Source organism: Ochlerotatus camptorhynchus, unplaced genomic scaffold (genome assembly GCF_037179485.1).
Source record: "Ochlerotatus camptorhynchus isolate MF236.1 unplaced genomic scaffold, CSIRO-AGI_Acam_v1.1 ptg000176l, whole genome shotgun sequence".
Lineage (NCBI taxonomy): Eukaryota > Metazoa > Arthropoda > Insecta > Diptera > Culicidae > Ochlerotatus > Ochlerotatus camptorhynchus.
The window spans coordinates 4,096,669-4,117,500 of record NW_027040666.1 but is presented as its reverse complement, the minus strand read 5'-3'; the positions used below and the strand labels follow the sequence as shown (position 1 = coordinate 4,117,500).

The 20,832-nt window shown below is 37.3% G+C and overlaps 3 protein-coding genes across 7 annotated transcripts in view; 1 reads left to right on the top strand and 2 right to left on the bottom strand.

Moving 5' to 3' along the window:
- The window catches only part of osp (outspread), a 534,113-nt gene that overhangs the window by 202,909 nt on the left and 310,372 nt on the right, over window positions 1-20,832 (bottom strand). The window lies entirely within an intron of this gene.
- Window positions 1-20,832, bottom strand: part of puml (pummelig) — a 418,871-nt gene that overhangs the window by 240,852 nt on the left and 157,187 nt on the right. The gene's annotated exons all lie outside the window — the stretch shown is intronic.
- The window catches only part of LOC135701770 (CLIP domain-containing serine protease B15-like), a 279,004-nt gene continuing 272,226 nt past the window's right edge, over window positions 14,055-20,832 (top strand). The window contains exons 1-4 of one of the 3 annotated variants that reach the window (XR_010517660.1): window positions 14,055-14,186; window positions 14,257-14,608; window positions 14,671-14,924; window positions 14,992-15,690. Coding sequence is in view for 2 of the 3 variants with exons in the window: in XM_065222702.1 (XP_065078774.1) it covers window positions 14,123-14,186; window positions 14,257-14,608; window positions 14,671-14,924; window positions 14,992-15,311 (990 nt within the window). In the remaining variant the exon portion in view is untranslated. Of the gene's footprint in view, window positions 14,191-14,256; window positions 14,609-14,670; window positions 14,925-14,991; window positions 16,220-20,832 lie in introns of those variants that run through there. The other 2 variants (XM_065222702.1, XM_065222703.1) reach the window with 2 other exon arrangements.

Here is a 20,832-nt window from a genome sequence, read left to right as displayed (position 1 = left end):
GCAGCGCTCTTTTATATCTTTTCAGGTTAAAGCAGAATGATGTGCAACCAAGTGGTATAAAAGCTACAAAGACTCCTCCAATTATGAGTAGTTTGCTATCAAGTAGTGACATTGGCTCTTTTCCTTTTGCGTACACGGCGAATGAGACCGACCCAAATTTGAGTTTAGTTCACTCATAATCGCCAAAAGTGCAGGAACTCAGCGATGAGTAAATTTGTCTCATGGTTTCCTGTGGAAAACCTAAAAAATCAGCCAGAAAATGAGGAAATTGACAAAAAATTTATTCAGTCTCGGGGTAGTCTGACTGTAGTAGACTGAGCGAATCCAATCTTTACTTTTCTCAAATTCGGGAATTGTTCCCTGGAAAATCCTGGAAAAACCTGGGAAAACATGAGGCAAATTTACTAATCGCTGAGTTCCTGCACTTTATTTCTTAATTCTGAGATAACTAAACTCAAATTTGGGTCGATCTCATTCGCCGTGATATCACCTTGAAAGATATCGGCGCCGGTGGTTATCGTGATTACCTCTCATCCCAGCAGGCCTGGGTTCAATCTCAGTCGCACCGGCATGTTCTGAGGCATAACATATCTGATCCCACATTCCATCGGGAAGTAAAGCCGTTAATCCCCTGTTTATGAGTTGATGGGTTGATATGTAGGGTCCAGGTGTGGGAGCTGCCTCCCTGGTGTCGGTAGCATTGGAGCTCAGTACGGAAAACAAATCTCGCGTCACTTTTCAATAGGTCCTATCTACATTGATCTTTTCTCTTCATCGACACTCTCTTTCGTAAATAACTCGGCTTCACAAATGTTTCCTGTCGTCTTTGTCGAATTAGATACTAGATTGTTGCTTCTTCCATCGAAAATATCCGGCCGTGGCGATTCAAAGTTGATTAAGGTTGATCAAAATAATTTGTACCCCTGCTTCCAGTTTGATTACATGAGCGTGGTCGTTGGTTCTGAATATGAACAAACAGGCAGATGAATTCTATTCCTACTCTTTACTGTAATAAGCTGGGTGGCCCTGAAAAGTGCCGTTTTGTTGCCAAAGTTGGTGATGATTTAACCTCCTAAACCAAACAGAGTGCGTCTCTGTCACTTCAAAACGTATATGACATCCATCGCCACTTACGCTTGGCGTGTTTAGTGTAGGTGACAGCATCACCGATCTCATTTTTCAGGAACACCTTCAGCACACCTCGTAAATCAGACCGGAGATACGTCAGACACCGCCACGGCGAGCCAGACGACGGATGGTGGTTATTTAGATGAATTTGCGTTTGGTTCTGAATATGGCGATGAGTGTGCAAAATATTACGCAATTCCATCCTTCCTATTCGCACGCGCCCGAGGATCGGAGGCAAATGCCACTTCGACTTGTTACGTCTACTTACTACTCTCTGACGACTGTGCTGGGGAAGCAGCATATGCATGTAGGTAATTGGTCGATTTGTTAGTTAATTCGACACTTTTGGACAATGCTGGACATTTACCAGTTTTTCAATAGTTTCTTGTTAAAAATCAACATTCGAAAATATTGTTATCGATGTGTCGCCATATTTCTGATCGATTGGTGATAAAATTATTGAAATTGAACCAGGGGCAGCTGAGTTATTAACGTTCAAAATCTTTCTTAATTTGTTACATGTTCCATTTTCGGTTTTCACAAAGTGTACCCCCATATAGAAATCAAAGACGTAGTCCTACGTCAAACAAATGACTGGAAAAAGTAGCTTATTTTCTCACATTCTCTGTTGATTAATATCACAGAAACCAATAGATGTTGACCTTACCATCGTTCTAATATTTTATTTTCGGGATCTGTCTTTGGTATCGTCTTCATGTAGGGCAGAGAACTAATTTGGCACTAGCGCGTATTTCAATCATATCGAGCAGAAACATCAAATATATCAATGATTTCGATGTGAAGGAATCAATCATATTTTATTTTAAAAGTTACAAAAAAAAAATCTATAAGAACGCATAATAGGAATATTAACATCTATTAGTCCCAAAAAGAAATGAAGCGCTTTTCGCTTATTTTTTCTGCCTTTATCCATATGCCGAAGTGAATCAAATGACATTTCAATGTGTTTGGATGGAATCGTATGATGGAATTGGAATCAAGAAGCAGGGTAAGATTTTTAACAATATCTCAACAATTTGTGACTATTTATCGAATCCAACTAATGTAGCGTTAGAACGACATTGACCAACTGGTCTATAGGAACATATCCAAAATCCAAGAGACACTGGCCAATGACCTCAATGGCCACACAGGGTAAGTTCCGTTTCCGTCATTGTTTCATTATAAAGGGTGTTACGATCAAAATTTTGTTCGACTTAAACTTGAAGCATTTCTTTTGATCGAGCATTTAAAAAAACTGAATATCCTTCGTTTTGTAGGAGTGTGCGTGCATAAGGATGCCTTTATTTTGATTTTGACATTTGCTCTTCAGTTATCAAAATTTCGTCCAAGCAAGAGGACCAACGCATCAGAATTTTGCATGCGCATAGTGAAAATCAAACTACTCGCACCGAACTACGTCAAGGTAGATTCAAACAGCTTCCTCAGCAGGAGTTTTATACGGCAACCGGAAGGAGAAAGGTAGCAGACATTTCCAATCATATGCAACTGTCAAAATTCGCTAAAAAATATCTGGTATGGTAGGCTATCTGTACCTGTGGCTTGAAAAGCGGCATATTCATTGCAACCGGGACCATCAACCAGGAAATTTACGCGAACGAGTGTATAGAAAAACGTCTGCTGTCTTTCCTCCCAACAAGCCAGAGTTCCACCCAATCAGCATCGTCAAGCGGAACCTGGAGAAGACCCAAAAAACCTGTTGGAAGCGAGAAGCAGTATAAGGCAAACTGAAGTTCTGCGGCGAACAAAGTGGACGAGGTGGCTGTACAGAATCTGATGGCAGGAGTTAAACGAAAGGCCCAGCAATATGGATTCTGTCAACCGGAAGTATAGCTGAATATTTTGTTCTGTATTTTATACTAATTGAACGTTAAAAATGAAAAATAACTTTATTTTTTTAATTAAAAAGAAAACAATTTACACGCATTCACGTTTGACCAAATTTTGATCGTAGCACCCTTTATGAACTACTGAAACTGATTATTAAATTTTAATGTATTGACCGGTTGATTTGTTGATGTCTACACTCGAAGATTCGGCCTATCGCACCTATTCGAAGTCCGTTGGGCGAGCCATTCATTGCTTGTTACTCGATTCGAGGTTGTAATCGATCATGTTGGTTATTTTCTGCAAATTACCTTTGACGTTTCTGCGGCGACCAGTTTCTTTCGCTAAAAACGGAGAAGATTTACGTCTTGCAGTTACTGTTCGGAAGCTCTCCGTGTGGTCGTTAATGATGGTGTAATTAAATGTATATTATTTTCGTATTACTTATCCTGCAGGGAAAAGCGGACCTGGTGTGTTTATGCGATTTAGGAAAATGACGCGATCTACGGCTTGTGCTCCACCGGTTGACTGTTAACATGAGCTTTCGCTGCAGAAACGGACGGACATGAACTAAAAGATGGATTACCTTAATGGGGAAAACGTTAATATTGGACGCGGCACTTGGGGCGAAAGTTTGACACCTTTTATGTACCGATGCGCATAGGCAGTCAGGAAGTACTTTCGATTTTCTTTCAAACCTGACGAGCAGTAAAAGAATCCAATCGTTTTCGATAATTATTTCCCGTTACGTCAACAGCGCTGTAGAGATAATTTAGTTTAACCTTACCTACGTGGATGCAGATTAAAAAATAAGAACTAATCTACCTCCGGTACGATTTGGACAACGCTAAGGAGCTTTTCACCCAGTTTTTGCAATTTTTTTCTTTAATCAAAATGTACGACGAAACATACGTGTTCGAAAATTTTCAACAGCTTCCGGAGTCGGCTTTTTATTCTGCACCACAAAGGAATGCAGTTGCCGAGTGTTTCCGGACAAAGAAGCATTCAAAATTGCCCAAAAAGTATTTGCCATGTAGTTGCGGCTGGATATCCAAAAGTTTAAACTCCACTGGAACTAAATACCAACAAAGATGTGTACGTTTGCAAATACGGTTGCTATCATTCATCAGAAGCCACGGCACTCCAGCTCTGTTTTGGCCTGATTTGGCCTATTTGGTAACTATGCAAAATCTGTCCTGGAATGGTATGATGCATAAGACGTCAAATACGTGCCTAAAACAGCCAATCCGCAAAACTGTCGAGAACTTCGCCCAATGGAAAAGTACTGGGCTCTGGTTAAGCGAAAACTTTTCGAAACAAAGACAAATGGCATCGATGATTTCAAGAGGAGATGGAGGCACGCCGCCACTAAGGTATCTGAGGATACTGTACGGATGGCGGGTATCCCACAGAAAGTTTGAGAATTTTACAAACAAAAGAATTAACATTCAAATAAGCTACGTTTGCTATCGATATAAGTCTACTTTAATGAAATAAACAATCGGGTTTGTTGTATTATGTGTAGATTTTATTTTCCAACATTAAATTTAAATTTTTTTTAACTTCGACAGGCTTTAAACAACTTTGCAGAAGACAGTAACCTTCTATATTACCAGGATTTTGAGATACAGCTATATAGGAAGTTCACATGCACACTAGCGACGCGTAGTGAGATTGTTCTGAAATAGTAAGACCACCGTTCGAAAAGACTTGGTCACCTGAATAACTTTGCTCAAGACGGCAACTTCTATATGGCCATGATCACGAGAGATGTAGCACCTGTCATAATTAATTTGAAAGTGAAGCGCCTCTAGCGACATAGTTCCCAATGAAACTTGCTACCTTAGCATGTATTTTTTTCATATTTGCTGCATATTATGTTGAATTGGGAATTTGAAATAACCTGTAATCATTTTTTTTCAGTGGTAGTTAACATAGTAGTAGAGATATTTTTTGACAATACTAAAATTTTGGGTTCTTTAATTAGGCGGGGCAATATGCCCCATTAGACTGATGCAAAATTTGAAATTTTCGCTCCACAGTGCTCAAACGGTTCCAAATTGGGTCCTGATTAGCCTCCCAAAATTTGAACTACTTTAGTAAGAAACTGACTTGGCACAAACCATTTCAAGTTTATATGGGAATAACTATGGGAAAACTTATGTTTTTGTTCATATCTATCTAACAATTCACCGCATCATTATGCTTTTAAAAATGATAGCAGTGATTGTAGCAGCTACATCTTTGTTGAAAACCACTTTTCATTCAAATGTAAGGAACAAAAGTTATTAATGATTCAAGTCACTGATGTCTTATGATTATGCTCATTCAACTATTCAGCAGGCAACATTGGTGTTTCTGGTGCGAAGAATAGAGCACAAATATCATGGCTACTATGTCACACTGCAGAATACAGTGTTGCTCACAGAACAGCTGCTTGATCATGCCATAAGATTATCAATCTCTTAAACAATTAATAACTATTTAATTTGACATTTGACTGAAAAACGATATTTCGCAAAGTTGTAGCTTAGAAAATTTTCTGTATGAATAATTATAGAACTTTTCGAAAAAGCAATATGTAGAAGACAATAAACAGAAAGTTTAGTTTTCCCATAGTAATTTCCATATAAACTTCGAATGGTTTGTGCCAAGTCAGTTTTTTACCAAATGAGTTTAAATTTTGGGAGGCTTATCAGGACCTGATTTGAAACCGTTTGAGCACTGTGGAGCAAAAATTTAAAATTTTGCATCAGTCTAATGCCCCATCTATCAACTACTATGCTCCCACAACAAAGAGCCTGTATGTTCTATTCTAAACGGATAGTACAATACTCACCATTAGGATAGGCTATCATGTGCAAAATTTGGGGACGATTGGTTGTAACCCGGCTTTCTCCATTGCGTTTGAAATTTAAATGAAAATTAGCCTAACCTACTTTTTTGCATCTTTATTCTTAGCGACCACAATTTTACTTGAGTCTAATTTTATGAATTTTATTTAATTATTCACTAGCTGAGTGTGCCCGGTCTTGCTCGGGATTCAATATTAGCTTGAGTTTATGCACCGATTTAAAAAAAAAGCATGCTATATTGTACGTAGCCCCCCCTCCTATTATCTAAGGGGCTACCCCCTATGATTATCTCCTTATACTCCCACACTCGCCCCCACATGCCTAATTTGGTTCTATTTGCTTGATTAGTTCTCGAGTTATGCAGAAATTTCTGTTTCATTTGTATGGGAGCCCCCCCTTACAGAAGGGGGAGGGTTCTCGAACCATCATAAGAACCTTCCACGGCCCCAAAAACCCCTGTATACAAATTTTCACGCCAATCGGTTCAGTAGTTTCCGAGTCTATAAGGGTCAGACAGACAGACAGACAGAAATTCATTTCTATATATATAGATAGATAGATAGATTTGCGACTATTAACAGCTGTGAAACTTTCACGGCAGAGTTGTCATATTAAATACTTGGATTGCCCATCAGTATTGTATTTAATTAAGATCGAACCGCATCTTCAGTTCACCATTTTATATGTTTTAGGGAGAAATCAGTGCCACCTATAACACTATAGGTCAAGATGGAGAAAAGATGGACAAAAAAGTAAAGATTTTTGAAAAAATCAAGTTTTTGGGCAATTATTGAAAACTTGGTTCAATTATTGAAAGTACACTAAATTTACAATAAAAAAGTGCATCAAATTTTGCATAGTCACACCTCTTTCGAGATGTAGCGGATTGAAAATAAAAATATATATTTTTTAATGTTGGTGATCTTTGGCCATTTTTACGGTTCTTCAGTTCCGACAATATTTTTTCCCAAAATATCAAGGAACGGAACATTTAAAGGGAATGACAAGACAATTATCAATGAAATTCTTAGAGATTGCCAAGAAAATTTTGGGAGAATACTTATGGAATGCTGATGAGAATTTTTCTGAAAGTATACAATTTAAAAGAATCTCTGAGAGCATTCAATGAAAATGTTGAGGGAAATTTACAGTGAAATTTGATTGAGAGTTTTCCTAGGGAATTTAAAGGATAATAATTTCATGACAACTCTGTGGAGAAGTTCATGGCAACTCTGTTCGAGAAGTCCTAAAACGGCAAAAACGTTCTGGAGAAAATTTGAAGGTAATGCCATTGAGAATTCTAAGATTGTTCTTTTTACAAGTATAAATATACTTTTTTTTTTAAACTCCAAAGAAACTCTGTGAAATATTCCAGACGTAAAGGAATATTTGGAATCCAATTATGTATAAATTGCATCAATTAGGAAATGGGGCGTTATTTTCATAGCTTGCTAAAGGCGTAGCAAACGCTCACTATGAGGTTTGTCCTACACACATATTTGAACGTGAATGAGCCTCTCAATAAGCATATGCAAAAATCAACACAGCCTACTGTACACGTCATAGAGGCGCTAGCCGATGTTTTAACTGTTTCCCTCATCTCATTACTGTAGGCTACTGAAGTCGCGCGTCGCTAATAGCAACACTAACGACGACAGCCATCCTTAGAAACCTCAACGAAGAGCGGCATGGCTATAAAACGCTCCCTGCTTTGCTGCTTATCGGGTGGATATCCACTATTTTCTGAAGTGGTGTCCAGTTTGAGATCAACTTTCTTCAAAGACGTTGAACCATGCAAGCCCTCGAGCCAAATGAAAGTTGTTGGACCGTAGATGAGATAACACACTGCTATCTATTATGCATGCACATTTGCTATCGACAGGTCACAGGGTTTGCGATAAGAGAACATTTTTCTAAATTCATAACAACCTTTGTGGATGGTGCGTGGAAATCGTCAGAGCAAGAAAATGCAGAGAAGATCCAGACCAAGCAGTTAAAAGAAATTAAACTGATTACTGCTTGATTAAGACTACACCGCCTTGTACCAAGTAATGATTTCCGTTGGTTGATTGTAAATTTCATTCGCATCACAATGCAAGCGGGCGCGATAGAAGAAGTTGGGCAATCAGCGCAACGGATATCCGAAATGAACGATAAAATTTCGTCACCGCAGTTACCCATACAGTAAAATCAATTAGTCTAAGCAGGCATGTGAATGCACACCACTGATTGGACCGGTCGGTGTGAACATTGATCGAGGGGTCCTCAAAGAAGAATTGGAAATATCTTACCATTATGTAGGAGAAATCCAGGTTTATGAAAAAAAAAACAATAAAGTTACCTGTAACGAAAAGAAAGAAGAAATCATAAGTTTTGAGCTTCGAGAAAACCAACACTATGCTTATTTTTTAACCTTTATGATCGCTTGGATCTAATGCACAAATTCATCCACTATTGAGTACCCCGCGTTCATTTAATGATACTCGCTTAAGTTTAATGACTTCCTTCCTACTATTTTTCAATGCACCAACCATGACACCAATTTGGTTGTCGATTAAGCTCTGGAAACCGCGACCGCGACCAAGTGCTATGCTGTGACAAAATTAAAATCCTATTTAGATTCAAATGATGAGAAATAAAAGAAAAAAAAAGTCCCGCTCGCAACCATTACCAAACACTAACGATAATTATCTCCATTGGAAAAGCCGTTCGTCTGCCATTCAATTTATTCTACCCAAATAACCTAGAGACGACGTTCGGTCAGTGTGCGATTGTTGCACTCTCCAATTGGCGGAGCAATGTCAATTTAGGAATTAATCGATCTCAATTAATCAATTTCTCACGATGACGACGTCGAAATTCAATTTCGCTTTCCGAGGAGGATCGATTTCAAACTGGCACCATCACTGACTGGTAACTGATGGCAATAATGGCGGCCTCCAGCAGCAACCCCAGCGACAAACGGTGTGACGCGACGTGCCATTGATCATTGTCCGCTTGAGTTGAGCTTTCCTGAAGGTTTGGCGAACGGTCGCGACGGCTTTGCGAAATCGATAGTCGCAGAGCAAACCTTTGGGAAGGGTGTGAAGGAAATAGGCAATTGACGTCAGAGTTCTAACTATTTTGACTATTTTGTTCTAATTGGGTGACATTCGAATTATTGGTCAACGGCATTTATGGTGCACTTTGTGAAGAAGAGAGTGTAAGTGTGCAGCATTCATGTGAGAAGGCAGTCACAGTACTTTAATTTCATGACATATGGTAGTTTTTTTTCCTTGATTTGTTTTCCTTCGATCTTGTTTTCCGTGCTGAGCACCAATGCTACCGACGCCAGGGAGGCAGCTCCCACACTTGGACCCTACTTATCGATCGATCAACTCATGAACCGGGGACCTTCCGAAAGAAGGCGCGATCAGAGATGTTATGCCTTCAGAACATCCCGGCGGCGCCGACTGGGATTGAACCCAGGCCTGCTGGGGTGAGAGGTAAAGTGATAATCGTCTATTTGTTGTTCCCTAGTTTGAAGTGGTTAAGACTAGGGTTCTGATGCATGGCCATTATCGGTGTCATTCCTTAATTTTCTTGCTAAGGAATCCAATTTTGACTGATAAAGGGGTGCGCCTTTAGAGGGTGTTTCAATACTCCGAAGGGTATAAATAACGGTATCTTTCAATTAAAGTTGGATCCTTGTGATTGACAAGATTGCAAGAATGACAACTGTAAAAAAATCGAATACTTCATCATTTCTTAATAGTGATGGAGGAATACGACATGCACTAAACTAAGGACACGGGATATACTACAATAGATCAAATTACTGGCCATAGTGGTGTTAGATCCCGCACAGAGGAAAACATGTCAAATACATACTTCGCAACCTCTTCTTGTGTCTTACAAATATGATCTTACGAAATTATTAAATCATTAATGACATATAATGATTTAATAATTCCGATTTTTTTAATTTGAAATTAGTATTTACATTGGAAACGACGCCGGTTCGGGATGAAAATCTCCTAAATAAGATAACAATTATTAAATAAGTATGATTATTTTGAGAGTTTCTGGTTTTTTGGCGGCATTTTTTTTTAATTGTTCAGGGTCATTTTGGCGTTTTAAGATAATCAATTCTTACCGATAATCGAATATTTTTTTTCTTAGTTTTATTTGGCTTTTATTACACATGTATTAATCAGTTATTCGTAAAAATAATTAATAAAGCTATATTTTATATTCAAAAAGCAAACAAAAGTTTAAAGAATTTTTTAAAATTAGGGAATAAGGAAAATAGTTTAAACAACAAAACTATATCTATTGAATATTTGAATAGAGCTGTGTTTCTGAAGCAACCAAGTTGTTATTTATTTTTATAAGAAAGCTTCAAACGATTTTCGTTTAAAAAAAACGATGTTTATAGTCATGATCAGGGTTAATTCTATTTGACGAGGCTCGGTAGCTTGGTGGTTACCGTTTCTGCATAATGAGCAGAAGGTTGAGAACAGTGCTGTAAATTTTCATATCATTCGATTGAAGAAACCATTATGTGTAAACGAATTCTCACATAACCATAATTTGAAAAGCCCCTGTCTTATTCGAAGCTCATTGTCACTCTCAATTGAGTCTCTCACTATCATTTGATATACGACAGTGGAGTATGGAAGAAATCCAGCAAAATGGTCCCGAACAGACAAGTCGACCCGATGTTGGATCAATGTAAGGCTAATTTAAGGTCGATGTCGACACATTGTCGTGTTTTTGGTGGGGTTAATTTTTGTCTTATGTCGGGTCAATGTCAAGTCAATGTCGGGTTAAAATCGGGTTGGGGTTGGTAGAAGTCAGGTTGGTGTCGGGTTGGCTTAGCTTTTTCGCCGGAATGTCGACCAGAGCTCCGTTTATATGTAGGTTATTCTCAATTGAATGATATACAGCGTTTCTTAAATGAGAATGATCCATGCCTTCGTCAAATGACTAAGCAACCTGTTATCACCCATTCGGAGGAGGTCCCCTTTGATAGCGGATAGCTGCTTTTCATCAAAAATGTTCAATTGATTTTGAGAATTTACAGCACTGAGTTGAGAGTTTAATCCCTGGCCCACAATTTTGCTCTATGCTTTAAATAATAACAGTCTACTGCTTTTCCTGATCGGTTCACCACATCCTGATCTAAAAATAACCCACCCATCCCACGAACAACTATCCTTTCCGTGGCACAATGTTGGAGATGCAGAGGTAAGCTTGGTCTCCAGTAACAACGATTGTCGAACTAATCATCATTCCCTGTTTTGTTTATATCTCTGCCATTTTTTGTCTGATTTCAGTTCTCTCAGTTTTTATGTAGATAATTATATTTTCCATTTGGTATAATGTCCTCAGCAACGGTTTCATGTCTCAGCAGATTCAAAAAGGTTGAATAACGGTACTAAAATATACCTTCACTGTTCAAAAAAAAACATTATAACTGCTTCTTGACTATTTGTTATGTAGAAAATAACCAAATGCTTGAATTATTTTGCAAATGGACGGAAAGCTGAATATTTGGTCTTATGTAATTATCGATGTATTACACAAACTATGCTTGGATATGTTCCGGTGCTAGTGACATTGGCTATTTGGTGAATATTGAACATCTTATATTTGTGAATAAATCGGGAATGATGCGCTTCTGTGAATCTGTTTGGACATGTTTCGTTGCATAGTTGCACATTGTCTGAGCAGTGAATAATTTAGTAGATCATTTGACCTGAAATTCAAAACGATTTGGAGCACCTAGCTTATCTTATATACATGGAAATAGATCGCAAATGATACATAGAGACTCTATAAATCTGCTTGGACATGTTTCACTGCTATTGACATTGTTTTAATCCTAGTTGAATTTTAAATCATGTTATGTGAAATTTTGGACGTGGAGATCCTAGAAAATCTGATATACATACAAACGATGGCGTATTGACTCCATTAATCTACTTGAGCATGTTTCGGTGTTCCATTATTGATTGATCTAATAGATCGAATTATCTAAACTCCAGGATGATTTGATGAACTTAGAACATCTTATAAACCAAGGAATATGATCGTAATTGATGCGCATAGTCTTCATGAATATGTTTGGATACATTCTCATGCTAAGAATATTTTGCAAGCCCTGGTTGATCAAGTAGATTAAATGATCTGAGGTCTTGAACGATTCTTCTATAATGTTTTATGGCCATGAGAATGGATATAGAATGATAAATCTAGATTTTATGAACATGACTAAGTACCACAATAAAAGGGAGACCAGTGCCGAGATGTTTTTAGTGATATATCCAAGAATAACCACTCCAGGATAGTTTGTATGGGCTAGCACATAAAAAAAAGTTTGCTGATAGTTTTATTTTTATTTTGTACGACTTTCGATAAAAACCACCGAAAACACTTCAATCCTTACTTAAAATATGCAAATAAAAAAAATCTTCCTGAAAGGGTTAAAGCACGATATTTTTCCTGAGTCGACTTAAACAATTTTTTCCATGCAAAACTTCCAAGTTTACCAACGTAATTCTTTCCTAAATCGTTGTTCGCAAATATCTATTTAGAAGGAGTTACTGTAACAAGATTTTCCTTTATTTCCCTCACTCGTTTTCTCCCTCTCTAGTATTCTCTCTCATTCTTTCTTATTCTCTCTCATTGTCATATTACTCACGCTGCATCTATCATCGCAAGGATGTTGATTGCAATAGATCAATACGTAAGCGTAAGTCCATATACGGGAACATCGCACTTTTTACTTACAGAAGCATACGTTTTATTTGAAAAAGAAAACAAAAATAGTGTAACATTTAGAACTTAGGTAATAATTTCTACTTGTAGTAATCATTTCATGCCAATCTGACGGTTGGTGTTAGAGATAGAGCGATGTGCCAGTTTTACTTTTTGTGGAATAATTCATTATGATTTTTTTTTAAATCAACGGCACATCTCATCAAGCTGAAATTTTTACAGAAGGCACCCTTGTGCCACCTCTAAATGTCAACGTAAAAAGCTATGTTTTTATATGTTACTTAATTAGTCCCAATAATTATTGTGCACTTGGGAAAACATGTCCCAGAACGAATTTTTAAAGATATGCCTCACCCTAATGTACATGCGTGAAAAAAGTAAACGTAAGCGAAATAAATGCGGTCCACAATATTCGGTTTCGTTGGATCGTATTGTTTTACAGTTCCAAGCGAAGTGAAATTTTCGTGAATTACATTTTTCACGCTGGTGAAAAATAAAGTATTGCCAGCAAGTGCGAGTCATTGGCAACTCATCATCATCTCTTTGTAAACAAAGGTGCACCAGATAACTACACCTAGAATAATGATGGTGTACGGTAGTGCAGTTCCCGTGTAGCTACATCGCAATGCTGCTTTTCTTGCGCAAATTTAACGGAATGTTTAGCGAAAATTCATTGTGAAAAATGGGAAAATCCTTTAGTTGGTGATAATAATGTAATATTTTATTCGAATTGGGTGGAGAGAAACCAACTGTTAGTGGATTGTCCACCGTCTTTCAAACATTCATGAAATTTCGAGGTCCATTGACGAAGAAAACCCATAAGGCGATCATTCATATATAGACAACCAAATTATGCTTATACTAAAGCTGTAATTACTTTTAGTAGTACATGATGATCTACAAGACGTTCATACACCCAATATTATAACTTGGATAATCTAGAAACACTGTATGAAAAAAAGTTTTTCCAATCACTAAAATTAACCCGTACATTGCTAAGTAGATGTTCATTGTATACTGGAGAAGCTAAATTCCGAGTATGTTTACGTTAGATCTGATTATGAATGCCTAGGAGTGGGCTAGTAATCATATACTCAAAACGAAATCATCTTCCTGAATAGTACTGATTAGCTTATTATCAGTACAAATCTTTACATTGCATCATTGACCAGACAACGTGTGTTATAATAATCAATGCGATTATATACCTATAGAACAGTTTTTCTCAAACTCTTCAAAATAATCTTCTACTCCCTGAATCACGAATGCCAACAGAGGTGCTATGCCATAGTTTAATAGCTTGATTAGAGACTTCGGACAAAGTTTTTTTTTCGGAACCACGCTCATCATGGGATTCGCTCATAAGAGTATGGACACAGAAGCTGAATCTCTCCCAGGTCCCTTAGGTGAATCCCCGGGGCAATCATTAAATACACAGGAGTTATCAGCAGAACATTGCACCAAGACACTTCTTACAGAGCAGCATTCAGATCAGTTTAAGACGGATCGTGAAGTGTGTAGCAGTGAAAATGAATAAGTGTGAGCGGTTCATCTTTCTTTTGATGTACATCATTGTGTTCATCGACTCTTCCAGTGTGTGAGAGATTTCTTTTGTTGTGTTGATTCTGTTTTGTTTGATCAATTAATTATTTCTAAATTCTAGTTGGAATGTCGCCATGTGTCACAGTTGATGGTTTGGATGGAAATTGTGTCCCATTAGATAGTTGCAATTGGATCCTTGCTAAAACTACTTTAATGAAAGATGTAATTTCGCAGAGTGAATGTGGTATGTTACCCGACTTTTCACCTTTAGTATGTTGTGCAAAGTGGAGAAATGCTGAAAACTGTGGACGTCTAGAGCACACTTCGGAAATTGAGAGATTTCCATGGGTCGTGGACGTTATTTACCACAGAAAAAGGTCATTCACTCAAGGATGTGCTGGATCATTGATCAACAGCCGATTCGCCTTGACAGCAGCTCATTGTATTTCAGATCTGTCATTTATATTGACACCGTATGTATTCCTGTATGATTTGAGCGCTTCATCAAATCATAACAATATATTGTATTTTATAGATACAGCATCAGAGTGAAGAAGGATTATCGTACTTATCAAGACTACAAAATTCTTAGAAGCATCATTCATCCAAATTACAACAAATATAGTATCAACAAGGAACACGATGTAGCTCTTCTCAAGTTGACTGGCAAAGTTACATTCGACGAATATGTTCAACCGATTTGTCTGCCACGAAAGGAAGATCACGATGAGAGATCACTATCTGAAGGACAACTGCTCACTATATTTTCAAAGGGTCCACCAGTGATAGGTATTTTAAAAGTGATTTATGTGGCTGCTCGATAGTGACGATTTTTGTTATTGCATAATTGTAACAGGTATTGTAAATAGGCAGAAACATGCTATAGCAATGAAATTGAGAAATTCATCGGTGTGTGACAAAATATACAAAGATGTTCGCATAGAGCTGAAGACGTCGCAGATCTGTGTAGGAGGTGAGCCTGGAAAAGATTCCTGCCCGGGAGATTCTGGAAGTCCATTGATGCAGCAGATAATTGATTTAGTGCCCCTTCGTTGGAGTCAAGTAGGCTTAGTGAGTTTAGGCCCGCAAAAGTGTGGTGGAAAGATTCCTGGTATCTACGTTAGACTGGTCGATTATATTGACTGGATCGAAGCAACCGTTGATCATGTTGATTAGATTGGTACAATGGGTTATCGGCATCATGTAGACCGAACAGCCGATGAAAACAGTCAAGAGATAAGAACAGTCCTGAAAGACGAAACGTACAGAAATGGTTCTAATTACAGTGTTTCACAGAAACAAACAAGCAGAAGTGTGCTCGCTGCCAAGTAACGACATGTGCAAATTGTTCTTGGGAAAGACTGACAGTTTTTTTTCTAATCGTGTCCAGCTGAGAATGGTCTTGTTCTGCTCACGAGCGAATGGAAAAGTAAAACGGGAAAACGAAAGCATCACGCCGTCACGGAACAGACAAAGCTGCGAATACTGCTGAATATTCATAAGAAAGATGACAAACAAGGGATAATGTCGATAATGTGTGTGCTCGGATCAGAATGTGTAAATTGATGATGATGGATTGAAGCTAGACACAAAAGTCGTAGACTGCGTATAGGTCGTACAATTTATGGAACCGATCGCGGTATGAAGTGAAAAGTGAATGAACTATGGCTATGTACTTAAGTGCTAAAATTATCAATTTACATAACAAAATTATTATCGTAGCAAACAGATGCTTTCTGGAATTAATGTTGATTAAGGTTGAAAGACGTGATGATAAATATATAAAAACAATAAAGAATAAGACAGCTTAAGACTGTTGGCTGTAGACCCTTTATAAGGCCAAGAAAACCAAGCATGCAATCAACTCTTACTAGATAAAGTTCAAGTGGTGTAAGCATCAAAAATAAATTTAGTTTTTATAAAATAACTAAAAAAAAATGTACGAAGAAATTTGGTTAAAATTTTTGATTTTCTTCAAAACTGCTCAAAGAGGTGTATTTTTTTCTGAGCGTGTATTAAAATACATGCAATTTTAAGTACTGATTGAACAGATATTCAAGGTTTATCTGTAAAATTTTAAGGTAGCTTGAGCAATTTTAGTAAATTTCTTCCTATTTGAGAACCATTTTTCAAACAAGTACACAAATAGAAATCCAATGGTTTGGCAAATTTCTATTACTGATTGCTTAAACTTCAAAAAAGTTGATGAAGATCATATTTAAAATGAAATGTATAAATGGCCACATATACCGTTTATGCATTCTTGTAGGAGCTATGTAGTTTATCTTATGGAATGTATAAGGCTGATGTTTTGGCAAAAATGTATGAGTGAAACACGTTAATAAAATAATTAATTTTCGTTTTGTGTATATTTTTAACAACAAGGAGGTAAAGCAGCTCAAATTTTGCTCATTTGAAATAAACAGATCTTATGTCTGATCTTATTTCATTTGGATTTAATTTTATTAAATTACGTATAGTACGATCAAAGTTACATTTTTTTTTATTAAAAACGGCTTTTGTTGACATATATATTGTTGTCAACTTCTCATTTAACATCTGTTATGGTTTAAAAAATAAATAAATAAAGAAATACTCTACAAATGTTAGAAGTTTCCACCAGTTTAAATAGAAGTTGAAAAGTGCTTTCTAAAAAAATATTGTTGGTGGCAATATAGTTGCTACTACCTTATAAAGGGTTAAATTATTTAAATATTTTATGTGCAACATTTTTATTAATAAGTTAGAGCGGTATTATTAGTGATGAAATTTCATAAGTTATAATGTAGAGCACAAAAGATGCAACTTAGTAATCGGACCCTCTTGTACAAACTCTAGTTTTAAAAAACATTGTAAAAAGTAAATTGAATTTCGTTTCCATAAAACTTCCGTACTTGAGCCTTGCAAAATAAATTAAATGGTACACTCACACCAAAGGGTGAGTCGTTGGAATTTTCTGAGACATAAAATCTCTGATCACGCGGAAAGTAAAGCCGTTGGTCCCAGGTCCATGAGTTGATGGGTTGATACGTAGGGTCCAGGTGTGGGAACTGCCTGCCTTGCGTCGGTAGCATTTGTGCTCAGTACGGAAAACATAGATGATGTTATTTAGATTTTTGCAAGCGGGAAACACGAAAAATTGTCTTTACTCAGTCCGTGTATATTTTAGTTTGCATGTTTATAATGAATGGTTATATTCTTCTTTCAGAAACATCTTGTACATGTTTATTTTTAATGCTTCTCTAAACGAGATTCACACTTTTTTACTAGTTTGTCGCTACATTTGTCAAACGTACCCTACACATAATTTTACTTGCAATTTAAATGTCTGGCTTTCCCTTAAACTGCGAAGAAATCAAAACCGATGATTCATCGAGAATCGGCCAACGGGTGATGATAATTGTTACATCACCAATCGTCGGTGGATCGATTGCCTATTTCCTTGCCGTGACTTCTTCCCAGCTGTAAAATTGAATAAATGAAATTGAACAATACAAGAGGAATACAAGAAGCAGAATTGGAGTCGAGTCGAGAATAACGTGGTCTTCATCGTTTCAACTTTTCATCAGCCTTCTGGCCCAGATGAAATCGAAATCAAATCAGTAATCTATTTCGTAATCAGAGCTTTTCGGCGCTGTCAATTTTCGAACCTTTTTTTTATGAGCCTTCGAGCCTGAGACAGGAGAAACGATGAACAATGGCGAAACCAGAGGGGGCAACCATTATTGAGAGCACCTTTCCCTTTTATTTCGACAATGATGATGGGTTGCACCATCTTTAAATTTTGATGTTCGTAGATTTTCTTGCTACTTTTTAAAAGTGTGAAGGTTTTTTCTCATGATACGTGTTATGTCGAGAAAACTTCTCAGAAACAGTCCATAATCAGCAATTGGGTCCTTATTAGGACGGTTCAGCGTAGTTTTTTGAAATCAGCAGAGCTGCTATAATTGTATTTGTATAATACAGATTTTCAGAGGCCAATACAAATATGATGCAGAATACAGATAAATTACAAATATAAAAAATCCTATTTAGATTCTAAAAACCCAATAAAAAAGCAGATCGCAATACAGAAAATATACAGGTTAGCAAAATATAATGCAGATAAAATATAGATTGTTTAATCATAATACAAAATTATACGTTTGAATCAAAAATATACAATCTGTTTTTTCACGGACAACTTCAACATCCCCTCTTTCGATCACTTCACCACTTTGAAAATAAACGATGATGACATCCCCGATAGAAGATACAGATAGTACAGATTTTTGTATAGGGCTGAAACACACTTTTTACAAAATCACCTAGTAGTTCTGCACATCAGATAGGGGAAACGCTCCTATTGTTGCGGTACGTTAGAAGCGTTACGTTCCAATACGCAACTATATGAACCTAACGCTTATAATGTATGGCAACTATAGGAGCGTTTACCCAACTGATTATCTTCTCGAAATCCAAGCTCCATAAGTTGCAATTTGATTCATCACTGCACCCAATCGGGTAAAGTGAGATTTTCTAACAGTTTTGTACGATATATGAAAGTTCAGGAATTTTCAGGAATAATCTTTTGTTGAATCGTACCATGGGCACATACGCTATTCAAATATATAAAACGACATAAAAACCCCCGACGCAGTGCACTTCATAAATTGCCTGTTCAAATTATCAAAATAATTTTATGTGTTTCCACATTGATTCAATGTGCTTTAAACGCTTATTTGTCGTGTATCTAACTATGAACTGTTGGGAGATCCCTCGTTATAAATTAAAGTGTATTCACTTGACATATTTATGAAACTGCAAATTTGCTTGCTTAGCAAGGTAAACTACAATATTTTGTTTATAACCTGCCAATTTCAAGAGAGCAAGAGAATAACCCAAACATAGCACTGATTTCGAACGAGAATGTCGAGATACCGCAAAAACTAATAAGGTTTTGCACCATAGGAGTTAACCTCAATCGGATGACAGTTCAGTGGTACTGTTTACGTGGACTTAGTCGATTGTTTCTTGGACAGATTTTCCCGACAATTTTTCAGACTGCAGTGGGATGTAAACCACACTGCGAAGTCCACGAGCAACATCCTTTCACCGCGTATTTCCTCGACAATTTTCAAGTTAAAATTTGGAAATTTCAAAATAGGATTTTTTTTGAAAAAAACGGCAAAGTGCTTGTAAACAGTACCATTGAAATGTCAAAAAGGTTCAGCCGATTAACACTGAGTTCATTCGTGACGTCACGCTGCAGAACCTAATTAGGTTATTGCTATCAAACACAAACAAACACTATCACGTATCACCCCTGTATGTGTATCTCATTGACACTAACTGTGATTTGTATGCATTCTATGTTATTGTTGACGTTTTTTCTATTCATACAGTAGAGCAGTTCTTCGCAAAATTGGCAAATTACCAGATTTGAGTCTTTCCGATTTAATTGAATCTTTGCTATATTTTCGACAGGAGAAAATATTAATCTTTCATATATATTTACACCATTTTGACACAAGCGTCGTATTTTAATAGGGTGTATGTATTTTCATGGGCACTTTGTTAGAAAAAAGTATCTAATATACTATTGATTGCACCGAAATGGTATCTGAGGACAAGTTGTTGATAATTAATTGATATTAAAACTAAGAAAAAAAAAATATACACTGATATAATTAATTTATTTATTAAATTCGATTAAAAAAACCTGAATTTATCCACCTATGGTGTGATCAGACCCTTCTTACTAATTCAAGTTTATTTATTTTATTGTCATTATCAGTGACCAAGCCCCCCACCCCCGTGTCATCCAGTGACGCTACGCCACTGCCTGGGGGTACCCGGAATATATCCGGTTGTAGTCTATTTGGTGAGGCTACCAATCACCTTATCATCGTATTTTAATGTGATTTAATGGATTTTAATTCAATTCATATTCAAGCAACTTCCCCGGGGTACCCGGAACATGTCCAAGTGTGTCCAATGTGGTCTGGAACACTTAACACGACTTGCATTGATCTTATTTTTGAATTCTGTAGTAATTTGATGTGTCGCATGATGGTTTTGATACGTTTTCCGTTAAATCCAGCGTGAAGGCCCATATTAACCGGATCTTATTCCGGCCATATCTCCGGAACCGGTTCACCGATTCCAAAACCGTTCAATAGCGTTCAATGGGCGCCGAGTTTGTCCAAATCGGTTGAGCGGTTGCTGAGAAACGTGAGCGCATTCATTTCGTTACATACACACACACATACACACATATCGGTAGCCTCAAAGTAAACGCCGGAGTGGAACTGCCAACAGTCAGCTTCATGGAGAGGTCCATCAGAAGCAACCCAGGTTTGTCCGATCGCGATTTGAGTAAAAAGTATGATGCCGCCCGTAGTATCGTAGTGCAGCAAATTCACTGCCGCGAAGATATACAGACATACCGTTCCAGTAGGCAACCAAATCGATCACTCAAGCAGAATACAGCAGCTAGAACCCGTGCTCGAAAGCTGTATGACAACCTGCTGACCAAGTCCGATGGGTGCATACTTATGGACTATGTAAAGGCTAAGCTTCCAGGACGAAAATTTTACAAGGCGAAGGCTCGAGGAGATGTCCCTGGCAGATTCAAATTTGTTTGTGCGGATTAATTCACATGCAAATATATGATCTGGCAGGGAATTTGCAGCTGCGGTCAGAAGACAAAGTTTTC